Genomic DNA, 13,716 nt, shown 5'->3' on the forward strand with positions numbered 1-13,716 from the left:
GTCAGTTTCATCGGATGTCAAGCCGTTAGGCCTAGTTCGGACTACTTTAGTATTATAGTCAACTACGAACAATTTTTGAATTTACTGGCCAAAAATTTCGTACTCGACTAAAATAACTACTAGGCATTAGCGCTGCAGTCATGTGGGTGGCTAGCATAACCCGTTTAATTCTAAGAAGAAACTGATCAATGAAGATTTATTTGATTGACGATAACTAGATAGCCAAACATCTATATATAGTCTATAGAACATGACTAGAATTGTTTAATACCTACAAAACCAACTAGGCCTTCACGGCATTTTGTTATTTTAATACCATTATTCATTAGTAGATACCACCGCTCATTCGCGGCGAGACAATGTTTGCTTTTAACCCTTTCCCAGACCCCGCAGGTAAACACGCTTTTGTGCGGGTTTCAATGGAGCCATTATGAATGCAGTGTTTACTTTCTCATTACCTGTTTTAATAATAATTATTAGTGTTAATTAAATATTCAATATTGTATTGAATATTTAATTATTTATTAGCGTGTTTAAGCTCTGTCCGTACCTATATGAATACCTGTAGCTACCTTGGTGTTCTTTTTAACCGACTTCAAAAAAGGAGGAGGTTCTTAATTCGACTGTATGTTTTTATGCACCAAGTTACATATATACGCCTGCGACTTCGTCCGCCTTTAGACCCTCTTAATGCGACCCTTTCAAAAAACCCGTTCTTAGCAGATGTTTCATAAGTAACAACCCATATTCGACAGTCTGATACTCTCAGATCCAATGAGAAAGGATCATCATCATATCAGCCGATGGACGTCCACTGCAAGACATAGGCCTAGCAGTGGCTAGGGACTTCCAAAAATCACGATACTGAGCCGCCTGCATCCACCTGGTGGGGGGTCTACTGATACTGCGCTTTCTAGTGCGGGGTCGCCATTCCAGCACTTTGGGACCCCAACGTCCATCGGCTCTTCAAACTATGTGCCCCGCCCATTGCCACTTCAGCTTCGCAACTCGTCAGTGACTTTGGTTCTTCTGCGGATCTCCTCATTTCCAATTCTACCTTCAAACTGATCATCAGTTAGAACCTAATATGATATATAGAACTTAGTACGATGTTATTTTTCGCTTTTTATTTAAAATTAATTAATTTGAATTATGGTTTCCCACATTGTTTTTTAAATTTTTCTTTTATTCATTTTTATCAAAACCAACATTGCAAAACCTTATTCAAAACTTAAAATTTAAATTTAAAGGGTTAAAGTAATTCACATAATCATAAATCACATAGAGTTAACAGTAAATAAAATGCAAAAATTGTAACGGTCAACTAAAAATTTTATTGCTCCATCACAATTACGCGACTAGAGGTAACAATAATAATAAATGGCAGTGATTAAGCGATAACCTTAAGTACTAAATTTAATTCTTTTGGGGTTGGGGTGGGCGAGATTCGATGAAGGCGAGTGCTCTAAGGATGTACTCTGGTACCGGGGGAGCGACGGGGATATGGGCACCCTGGAAAAAAAATAGTTTTTAAAATTTACAAACATTAAAAAAAAATAAGCTAAAACTATAAAGAGCTTAAGCTAACATATCCTATTGACTATACAAATCATGCACACGTAGAATGGTGGCAAGAATACTGGCTGCATTTGACTTGACTGGCCTTTGCGCAAAAAATTACTCAGCTCTTCTGACTTAATATTTTTATTAAATTATTCAGCTTTAATAATCTAAGGAATTTTCTATTACACCACAGCGAGATAGATAAACTTCATTTGACATATTAGCCATTTTATGCTTCATCATCATCATCATCATCATCATTATCAACCCTTATTCGGCTCACCGCTGAGCTCTCTCTTCTCAAAATGAGAGGGGTTAGGCCAATAGTCCACCACCCAATGCGGATTGGCAGGCTTCACATACGCAGAAAATTCAACAAAAAAAAAATCAACCCTCCCGCTGCGGGTCATTTTGAGTGCCCAAGCAACCGGTGGTCAGGGCTCCAGAGTGAGGAACCTCCTCACAATACGCGCCGTCTCAAGAATCACTGCCATTTGTATCGGACTCTTGATCCAACGGTTAAGCGAAAGCTTCTTATGGTATTGGTCGAAGCTTTTCGCTATAAGACCATTGACTGAAGCAACACTATCGGAATAATAATAATAGTTGACTCAACATTCCACATGGCGGTAATCTCGTGAGCAAGGTCCAAGTATTTTGATACTTTTTCCTTTTCCGCTTTAACCAGATTATCGTCATGTGGAACAGTAATATCAACAATTACTGCACGACGCACTGACCGATCGACTAGCACTATATCAGGTCTATTGGCTGCAATATACCTGTCAGTGATAATCGTTCGGTCCCAGTAATTGCTCTTCTGGGACCGAACGATAATAATTACTGCATAATTATTAAGAATCATGTTTTGTATGAACGAGATACAATAGACATTAAAGTTTCGCAAGACACTGTAACTTTTGGGGTCCACGCACCTTTAAATCCTACGTAATACATTCTTAATGATTACGCTACATTATGCTTCATTTGACCTAGACGTGGTGCTGGCTCTGTTTATGCAAGATGTGGGCTTAACTTATCGAAATGTGTTTACGAACATTTCATAATGTTCTAGAATTTAATTACGCATCAATATGCGTTTGGTAACACAATCGATCATATATAATTAACTGTTTTTAGTTGAAATTTCTGAATTTCTTACATTTTCTAATTATTTTGTTTTCAAACAATTAATTTAGAGGTGGAATCAAAAAATATCTTAAAACTAAAGGGCCATTCCTCCCTCCTGATAGGAGAGGATATATGGCGCCATCACACAACTACAATGTTAAATTCAGTAACGACCGCTATTAGATGTTAATGATACTTAATGGCCGGGACCGAAAACTTAACTTACTCTCCCAAGCACGGCTAACACCACCAAATTGCCGACTCTTAGCTATGGCTTGGCTTGGCTAGAATTTCTCTTTCTCGTTCTATTTATCTTCTTCAGTATAGTCATTCATTTTGATTTAAACAATATCATACCTCGGCGCGGTATCCGTCCTTGCCAGCGGTGTAGACAGTCTTGATGACCTGACCATCAGGGGCAGTCCAAGAGTTGGAGCCTTGGACTTCGATACCTTCGTCCTCCTGAAATTAAATAAAGTAAACATTAAATTAGGTCTATCGAAAAGTCAAAAACCCAAAAATATATATTCGGAAATTATCTGTCGAGAGTCCAAATTAACATTTTCTCTGCTTACAGATAGGTTACAGCTATCGGCAGTTTAAATGTATAGGTCGTGCGGAAAAACTTGACGCCCGTCTCGAATGACGTTTGTACTGTGTTGTTTGGTAGCCAAGTGACATAGTTAATGCCCACGGGTTATAGAGAATTTCAGAATGAAATTCTTTAAGAACTATTTAACACTCCCCTTCTCCATTCATGTTTTTTTATCTGCCGAGACCTAGTAGAGCAGTTTTGGATACCAGTGCTGCAGTATCCAAAATATACCCATAATATCCAAAATATACCCAGTTGAGCAACTGGGTCTCTGCTGCAGTTCTAGTGAGGAATACAAAGTAAGGGAAAATCCGTTAATAATTTAAATTAACAGCAAAAAGAACTAAAATGGAGACGCCAAAAGTTTGACGAAGCTAATTGATTTTATTTAAAACTATTGTAAACTAGCGGACGCCCGCTACTTCGTCTGCGTGGAATTCAGTTTTTCACGAATCCCGCGGGAAACATGGATTATTCTGGGATGAAAAGTAGCCTATGTGTTAATCCAGAGTAAAATATATTTCCATTCCAAATTTCAGCAAAATCGCTTCAGTAGCCGCAGCGTAAAGGAGGAACAAACATACTTACACATTTACACACAAACTTTCGCCTTTATAATATTAGTGTGAAGTGTGATGCAATACAATAAATAAAAGCTAGGATCAAGAAACCATACAAAGTAAAATGTAAACCTATTGATAAAGATAAATAATTTTTATCCTTAAAATAGAATAACTCCGTAGTAATCCATAGTCAAATCATTTAATTATTCGTTAAAAATATTAAATGTCTTGGGAAAATATCAAGGTTATCCATACATATTAATTTATGTACATATTTTGGTGACCATCTTATTTCCTTAAATGTAGTCCAAACTAACCTTGAATATGTAGTAATGATTACTGATTTATTAATAATTTATTAGTTTGCTTTTGCGCATCAATATAACATACCTACCCAAATTAGAATATTATTTAAATTATCGCATTGTATATGTATTTATCTTTAAAGTACCTACATGTCTACTGGCTTCGTATCTAAACGGTAAAATATGAGAGATTTCTTGTAAAGATAAGTGTTTCCTTGTCCACTTTTTTTCTTTTTACTTTTATGCGTGACTAGTGCACGCCTGCGACTTTGTCTGCGGTAACTTACAGTGTAAACGACTTACACTGTAAGTTATATTTTTAAGGGTTAATAAGAAAATATAAAACATTATGGAAAAAGAAGGTTTACACCGATTTTAACGTTAGCGTTGTGGGGGCGCCCCCAGGAGATCGTTCACCCGCTGAATGTTCAATTCTATACGTTTAAGAATTCGACACTCAGCGCGTGAATGGTCCCTTGGGGGTCCTGCAACGTCAATGAATTCCACTGTCATTGAACGTCGCATTCAATAGCGAACTTTTTCTGTGAAATGAGCTAGCCTAACCTTTGTTAACCAGACATCAGACTGACTTCATTTTATAAAAGTCCAAAGTGTGTCCATGCCTCAACCATAGATAACAAAATGGCACGTGTGGTCACAAAATAATAATAATAATATGCTCCCGACCGACTTCCGGTCACGGCGGCTAATCTCATGGTGAGATTAGCCATGTACGCAGGAGATATTATAGTGCACAAGTGTGTGCGCAGGCACAGGTGCACTATCTCCTCCCTCACTCTCGAAATCCAATGGGACGTCAGACCGACTCGACCGGCAAGAGATTAGGCGCAGGACCGACGGCTTTACGTGCTCTCCGAGGCACGGGGGTGTACTAACACCGCCGACTTTCCAACTCCAGGCTGCTATTAAGATTTTTCTTGTAAGAAAAATCCCAATAACCTCTATTTTTTTTTTTGTTGGCCTGACCTGGGATTCGAACCCTGGACCGTAGCTGAACCAGCTAACCACGGGACCAATGAGGCTGGTTACAAAATAGTACCTACTCAGCATGTATGTAGGTACTTGTATGTATTATTTGACGGCCTCCGTGGCGCAGTGGTATGCGTGGTGGATATACAAGACGGAGGTGCTGGGTTCGATCCCCGGCTGGGCAGATTGAGACTTTCTTAATTTGTCCAGGTCTGGCTGGTGGGAGACTTCGGCCGTGGCTAGTTACCACCCTACCGGCTAAGACGTACCGCCAAGCGATTTAGCGTCCCGGTACGATGCCGTGTAGAAACCGAAAGGGGTGTGGATTTTCATCCTCCTCCTAACAAGTTAGCCCGCTTCCATCTTAGACTGCATCATCACTTACCATCAGGTGAGATTGAAGTCAAGGGCTAACTTGTAAAGAATAAAAAAAAAAAAAAAAATATTCTATCCTCCGAAAATAGGGTGTTTAAAAATTTTAAAAAGTTCCGTACCCTGCCAGGGTTCTGAAGAACGCCGGCCTCTTGGCCGCTGATGCCGTTGCTGGTGCCGTAACTGTACTGGTACTGGTCGGGGAACACGTCGGCGTCCTGCTGGACAATGGAGGCGTCTGCTTCGGGGGAGCGGAGGATGTGGGCCACGTCGGCGGCGGCGACGGCCACGAGGGCGAGGATTGCGACGAAGGATTTCTGAAAGCACAAAGTTGGTTACTTTTTTTCTGACTGACTGACCACAGCGACGTCACCGAGAGTAGAATATATTGATTTTTATGGGTTTTTTTTTTATTGAGAAAGAATACAATATGGAACTTAAGCTAACTTATCCTAATAACTATACAAATCAAGAGGCATTCGGGTAATATTAACTAATTAATACGTAAAAAACAAAGATTGGCTGGGTGTTTGCAAAATAAATAAGATTATAAAAATTTCAAAATCTGCTAAAATTAATCGTAATTAGATGAAAATTCATAATTTTTTAGCTTCCTTTCATTAAACATCACATTTTTCAATATGTGAACTATAGACATAAACGCAAACAAAAGATATTTGTAATTTTGTTTGAACGCCCATACAAGTCTAACAATCAGCGAATCAAGGACATCATTGATTCGTACTATTTTGTATGGGGCGTTTTTCAGGGATCCGCGGCATTTAAATCCCTGTAGCTCCGAAAGTAATGATCGCAGATATCCTGAAAGTTCTTAAAAGAAAGTAAAACCCAGTATCTCATATAGCCCAACCCAGGGTTTAAACCCAGGACATTGTGATCCAAAGCCATATAGTCTAACCACTGGACTAACGAGGCAGATTAATAAAGATAGACAGGGCTATAAAAGTAGAAATACTTTTATACTGCTACTTTATAGCTACTATAAATAAAATTATTAAGATCAACTTGAATGATTTTATTATATCCGTAAAACTGATGATTAATTGATCATGATTTAAAATAAACCTTGGGTGAGTTCGTTGGAGATCTTCTTGGACCAAGGCGCGTTTGAAACCCTCTTTAATTATAAGTTTTAATTTTCGACGTTTCAAAAGTGCTTGTAAAGTAAGCCTATTTTTTTTAATATGCACAGCTTTAAGAACAATTAAAAAAATTAGAAAAAATACAATAAGGAACTTAAGCTAACTTATCCTAATAACTATACAAATCATGCCCACGTGGAATAGTGGCAAGCCTTGTTAAAAAAAATAATTTTGAATTTTTTGATTATTATTATTTTTTGATGATTAAGACAAATCGCGTAAATGCACTCACCATGATGTGCTAAGTTAACAGACGATGTATAACTGTGAATAAACAGATAATCGCTCCGCGTTATATACTCTGACGACTCATTCGATTATAGTTCTATGTATCGACATTTGCATTATTTTGCAACAAAGAAGCTCCGATATCCAATGTGGTTTGATATATTAGGGTTCCGCATATAAAACTGAATTAATTAACAAGTTTCTGATTTTAAAATTTCTTGTGAGATCTCATTCATGTTTTTTATGATTTAGTAGTTTTAAAAAGACGATAGGTATCTGTATTTTGTATACACATTTTTATAATAATAAAACAGGGATATTTCACATTCATCATCATCATTATCAACCCATATATTCGGTTTACTGCTGAGCTGAGTCTCCTCTCAGAATGAGAGGGGTTAGGCCAATTATAGTCCTCCACGCTAGCCCAATGCGGATTGGCAGACTTCACATACGCAGAGAATTAAGAAAACTCTCTGGTGTGCAGGTTTCCTCATGACGTTTTCCTTCACCGTTTGAGACACGTGATATATTAATTTCTTAAAATGCACTCAACTGAAAAGTTTGAGGTGCATGTCCCAACTTTTCAATGACCTAAGCTTCACTTAAACATGCATCATAAAAGCATCTATTTTTTAGGTCCTACAATAATTTATTATAAATTTCTTAAATATTGCATCAAACAATCAAATCAAGTATTTTTAATTTTTTAATGTGCGTTACGAAGTAAGAGTAAAAACTACCTCAAAGCTTCGCATATGGACGTGAAATATACAATAAGATATACTCGTAGATCCGATCGTTGAAGATGACAGTATACGGAACCGCTTATGCCCGATTCCGACTTACGGTTGACCAGGATTTTTTTCACAAGGTGAGCGCGATTTGATATTTTTTTACCTATGTGATCCGGTTAAAGGTTATTAGGTAAATTGGTTTTTTAATGTTTATTTTAAGGAGATCAAAAATGGAAAATCGACTATAATCTATTAGATATCTACTTCCTAGGGACCTGAAATGTTTGCTTACCCTAACCTAAACTAATAAAAATGGTATTTTGCCATAGTTAATAATAATTGAATAGAATAGAATATTCACGTTATAAATGTTTTCAAAAATCCTGAAAAAGAAATATCGTTTTTCCTTCCTCTTCTTATATTTTTCCTTTAATTAAATATTAATTTAACACAGCATTCCATTCTCAATTTGACAAAATAATTTATTTTTCCCGTTTTTTCATTCCTTAGTAGTTTATAAGGCATTATAAACGCATTGTAGGAAAAATATTTTTTGTACAACGGGTATAAATTTAAATGATTTTTTATAATGTCATAAGGTCAGGTTTAACCAGTAATTCCCAAAGTTATAAAATATATTAAGGCAAAAGCTAAAAACAGGAAAATGGTAAACTGTATTTTTATATATTTTTTTTTTTTTCACCAGCCAAATACCCCAAGTCAAGCGTGCGTAACAGGCTAGCTCACACTATTTTTAAATGGTCTTAAATACATAATTATCGTTCGATTAAAAAAAAAATCATATGTTTTGTTTATGTTTTTACATGAAAATTTAAATTTTTCAATATTTTTTTAACAATACGAGCCAAAACGCCTGTCAGCCATGATGGTCTATATTTCTACTGTTTCATTACTTGAACAAATCCCTCGGAGCGTTTGACAAAAATATTAGTTAACAAATTAGTTTGACTTTAATCAAGTAACATTGTGACGTCACAAAATGGACGATAGCGTTTTAAACGTTTGGAAAATTTTATAAAATACATGATTTTTAAATTAAGGTTTAAAAGAAATCCTTAACTATTTTTAATTGATATCGATGTATTTCGGACCCTTATTCCATGTACTACACGAAATTAATATTATTTATAATGAATTTTCAACTACCCTATTGTATTAACGCATTGGAAAAACATGTATGGGAAAATTTTCTGCCGACAAAGTTGGAGTGAAATTATTAGTTTTAAAACAATTTAATGTTATTTGTGTTTTGTGTCAACTGCCTCCTTGGCCAGTTTTCGGTTTTACCTATTTGGTTTCCGATCCTAGGTTCGAATACTAGGTCAGCCAATGAGAATTTTCAGTTAAAATTCTCAGTAACACCCCGTAATTCGTAGAGCATGTTAAGCCATTACCAATTACATTTAAAAGTGGTCTTTAATGAATTTAACATTATAACGCTAAAATCACCAATCCGCATTGGAACAGCGTGGTAGTCTAAGTTCCATCTCCCCCCTATAAGGCCGTTAAAAACTTTGGGCACCACTAGTTTAGGCGGACTTGAAAAAATCCTTCCTTTCTTAAAAAACCTGTTTGATGCCACACAGGTGTCTAGTTTTAAGAATAAAATATAATATGATTATAATGATTAGCTGACGACATACTAGCGCGAGAGGCTGCGATGGCTAGACATTCCTCATTCTATAAATGTATCTTTCTACTTCCATTGCGTAATCTACTCAATATAAAACCTCAGAGCATATATTTTTTTTAATGTTTAAGTAGTTCCATGTCATTGGCTACAAAAAATAAGGCTTCCTTATATGAGATAAATCTCGAAGGTCACGCCGAGACTAAATGTAGGTCATGCCCATCGCCAATTGTATATTCATTATTTACCAAGTTTTTTTCAATATTTTATTTATTTTATCATGATCGCACAAAAAGTATTGTATGCCACTGCACGTAATTAGCGATTAGCCCCCTACGAATGCCCCCCATTACCTACATGACAGTGGCTCATCCACTTAGCATTAATGAGGTGTCTTTTTATGAGACTCACGTTAATGCGTTGATTCCGGTCATCATTAACATCTGAAAATTATCGTTATTTGGCCAAACATTATCATATTTAGCCCACCAACCCGAATTGAAGTAGCATAGTAGGTACTTCCAAATCTCCTCTCCTACAAAGAATGTCTCCTTGATATACAAATCAAATCAAATCAAAATTCATTTATTTCAAGTAGGCTCAATTTACAAGCACATTTGACACGTCAGTTGACAATTTGTAAAGATTCTACCACCGGTTCGGAAGGCAGGTTCTGCTGAGAAGATACCGGCAAGAAACTCAACAGTTGCTCTTTTGAAATAAAAAAAATGACAGTACTATAATTTACAATTGATAACAATTACAATTTCTTATAGTTTTACTTCCTGTGTGAAGGTGGAAGCTGATTAAATGGCCTCCAAGCACTTTTATCGTTAAGGAACTCATCAATAGTGTAGTAACCTCGACTAAGTAAATGTTTTTTAACACATTGCTTAAAGTTGTGCATTGGCAAATCCATACCTAGACCTTAAATGGTCTATATAGACAGATAATGATTATGAAAAATTTTCATTTCATGAAATGCTCATTCATTCAATACACAAGCATTTTGACATACTACAGATCTGTTAAGTAAGAGAATTTTTACTTAGTTTTTTTTAATGACAGTTCAATACAAACGACTGCATTAGTAAATTTAGGGCAGATATTGTAAAACATTTTGAAGGAAACAGTTCGAATGTGCTCTCTTTTTAAATTTTTGTTGTATTGAAAATTCAGCACCTCACATGCATTTTTACTTGCAACTTTGTAACCACAACGTGTAGATACAAGTTTTACAAAATTTGAAAAATCCGAAAAAAAATATAACTACGTCACCCAAAACAAAATTCAAAACTATTCAAATTAGTTTTCGATAATTAGGTGGTGTATTCATTTTCGTTTTATCCATTAATTACGGGACACCCTGTATATACGGATTGAGCTATTTATATACAAATACTCTAGCTACGCTCCTGCTGCAACCTGTATTGGAGAAGGAATTTTCTTTTTGTACAATTTCTACGTAAATGCATGCCCTAGTTAAAATATTGCGCACGCCACTGCTGTATCCTGTGTAGAAGGCTGTATGGCTGTAGTCTCAATACGAATTGGGCGGCCCTAGTCGAAAGTCGGCCGACATCTTAGACGAATTATATAGGGACCTACCTCGCAAGACTTTACCCCTCTGTCAAAGATCAAAGATCACAATGTATCGCGTGTAACTGTTTGTACATAATCGATGTTCCATTGTTGTAATTGTTTTCGCCATGTAAAGAGCTCCCTAAAAACACCGGTATATACTTAAATGGCGTAAAAAACGTTAAAAAACAAATGAAACACATCTTTATATTTTAGTAAACTAGTACTAAAATATAAAGATGTGTTTCATTTGTAAGTATTTCGAACTTAATTATATCGAATCTGTAATAAAAACAATATCTAAAAAGAATCGACTCTTCAGCCGGAACAATGTGCAATTCTGTGTAATGAATTGATGCGATGTGTTTGTTTCAGTATAAAAATTACACGTGTGCGAATCAAATTTATAGTAGTGTGTAGTGTAAGGACACAAAATATATTTATTGGTCTAAAATATTTTCGATGTGTGAGTTTGGTGAATTTGGGTGCGGTAAAAGTCCATATGTAATTGGTCTGAGATCGACATTATCAACTTGATGATTAAAATAGCCTTATTAAAATAACATCCATATTTGAACTTGTATAAAATTATTAATTCTAGTAAAGTTTATTGTCAAGGACCTTGCGTTTGGCATTCCAATGGCATCATTATTTATTATGGCTTTCAATGAAATTAATGTTTTCTAACTAACCAATACCTAATAATAGATACTTAAGTATATTTGCCTACCACAAAGTGCTATGGTTCTCAACAGAGAGGTCCTGGGTTCGATTCCCAACACGGGTCAGTTTAGAATTTCATATTTTTTAAATAGTTATTATGATAAATTAGTTTAAGTTCCTCATTGTATTCTTTTCTTTCAATAAAAAAAAAACAAAAAAGAATTGAATTGGCTCAGGTGTGGTCTGACGGTAGGTTTCAGCCATGTTAGCTAGTACTCTACCGACAAAGACCGCCAAGCGATTTAGCGTTCCAGTACGACGTAGAACAAACTTGTACCTCTTCTAAGTTAGTCCGCTTCCATCTTAGACTTTGTTTTTCTTTATGTATTGATTGTATCCCACACCCCATTGTATACAATAAAAAAAAAAAAATTAAAAATACATTACTGCACCAAAGTGAGGTCACTGTTTTGTAATAATTCATTCCATGTAATGCAACACTGATCTCCATTTAATATGTATGTTAATTCTAGTATTACACTGCTGACATTTGCAAATTGCCTAGGCCAGCTTCAGGAAATCTATTAAGGAAGTAAATAGCCTACATGTGGTGGTATTTGACCTACTACAAAGTAAATGAGAGGGTATAAATCTTACTCAATGTGTTTTTAATTTTACTGTATTTATGTGTAAATATCTATCGTAATGTAAAAATCAAGAAAAGTATGATTAAGTTTAGGAATGTAAGAGCCGTGATAGCCCAGTGGATGTGACCTCTGCCTTTGATTCCAGAGGGTGTGGGTTCAAATCCGATCCAGGGCATGCACCTCCAACTTTTCAGTTGTGTGCATTTTAAGAAATTAAATATCATTTGTCTCAAACGGTGAAGGAAAACATCGTGAGGAAACCTACATACCTGAGAATTTTCTTAATTAAGTGTGTGAAGTCTGCCAATCTGCATTGGGCCAGCGTGATGGACTAATTGGACTTAATTGGCTCTCTCATTCTAAGAGGCTGGTGGGAGGCTTTGGCCGTGGCTAGTTACCACCCTACCGACAAAGACGTACCGCCAAGCGATTTAGCGTTCCGGTACGATGTCTTGTAGAAACCGAAACGAGTGTGGATTTTCATCCTCCTCCTAACAAGTTAGCCCGCTTCCATCCTGCATCATCACTTACCATCAGGTGAGATTGTAGTCAAGGGCTAACTTGAAAAGAATAAAAAAAAAAGAGGTGACATCGTGCTCATCAGTGTGCCGAATATGGGTTGATAATGATGAAATCTTACTGTACATACACTATACTGTTTGTAGTTTGTAAATAAATTATCTATGATATTGTAAAAAGTGATCAGGTTTAGGCATGAAGAGAGGATAAAAAGAGAATATCATAAATTAGAAATGACCAAATCTGGTCAAATCCAGGATATTCTCATTATAAGTTACTCTTGAGTCAAGATCAAGAGTACCTTAATCCGATGAACTTGATTGAAAAGATTGGTAAAAATGGAAGAATCAGGGGAGATATTCAAGGATCGTAAAAGTTTAAATACATGATCTTTGTCTTAAGGCTGATCTTATGTATGTATGTATGTTGTACTCCTGAGTTTCATTTTCAGTTAAGATTATAATTTCCATGGCTCAAGGCACCTTTCAGATTTCGGTCATTCACAGATACCGCCATACACCGAAACTTCTACTTAGGTGGAAAAGTATCTGTGTATTGAAAAAAGATACCTACCAAAAAAATAGGACGATGAAAGAAGAGGAAGAGAAACCATTTTATCTAATGTACAAAATTATCGAATTTTTTAATTTTACGTTTAACAAAAGATTATAAAAATTCGCTTACAAACACCGAAACTTCTACTTAGGTAGAAAATTATCTGTGTATTGAAAAAGATACCTACCAAAAAAAAAGGACGATGAAAGAAGAGGAAGAGAAACCATTTTATCTAATGTACAAAATTATCGAATTTTTTAATTTTACGTTTAACAAAAGATTATGAAAATTCGCTTACAAACACCGAAACTTCTACTTAGGTAGAAAATTATCTGTGTATTGAAAAAGATACCTACCAAAAAAAAAGGACGATGAAAGAAGAGGAAGAGAATCCATTTTATCTAATGTAAAAAAATACAGAATTTTTTAATTTTACGTTTAACAAAAGATTAT

The 13,716-nt window shown here is 35.7% G+C and overlaps 1 protein-coding gene across 1 annotated transcript; it reads right to left on the reverse strand.

Moving 5' to 3' along the window:
* Nucleotides 1–1,311: 1,311 nt before the first annotated feature.
* LOC112050601 (flexible cuticle protein 12-like) lies at nt 1,312–6,950 on the reverse strand. The gene is made up of 4 exons (XM_024088898.2): nt 6,915–6,950; nt 5,642–5,836; nt 3,052–3,156; nt 1,312–1,512 (listed from the first exon to the last, which is right to left on the reverse strand). Exons 1-4 carry the CDS (start codon nt 6,915–6,917, stop codon nt 1,417–1,419), a joined length of 399 nt encoding a protein of 132 aa, XP_023944666.2. The 5' UTR covers nt 6,918–6,950; the 3' UTR covers nt 1,312–1,416.
* Between the last annotated feature and the right edge of the window lie 6,766 nt (nt 6,951–13,716).

Source organism: Bicyclus anynana, chromosome 14, assembly GCF_947172395.1.
Source record: "Bicyclus anynana chromosome 14, ilBicAnyn1.1, whole genome shotgun sequence".
Taxonomy (NCBI): Eukaryota; Metazoa; Arthropoda; class Insecta; order Lepidoptera; family Nymphalidae; genus Bicyclus; species Bicyclus anynana.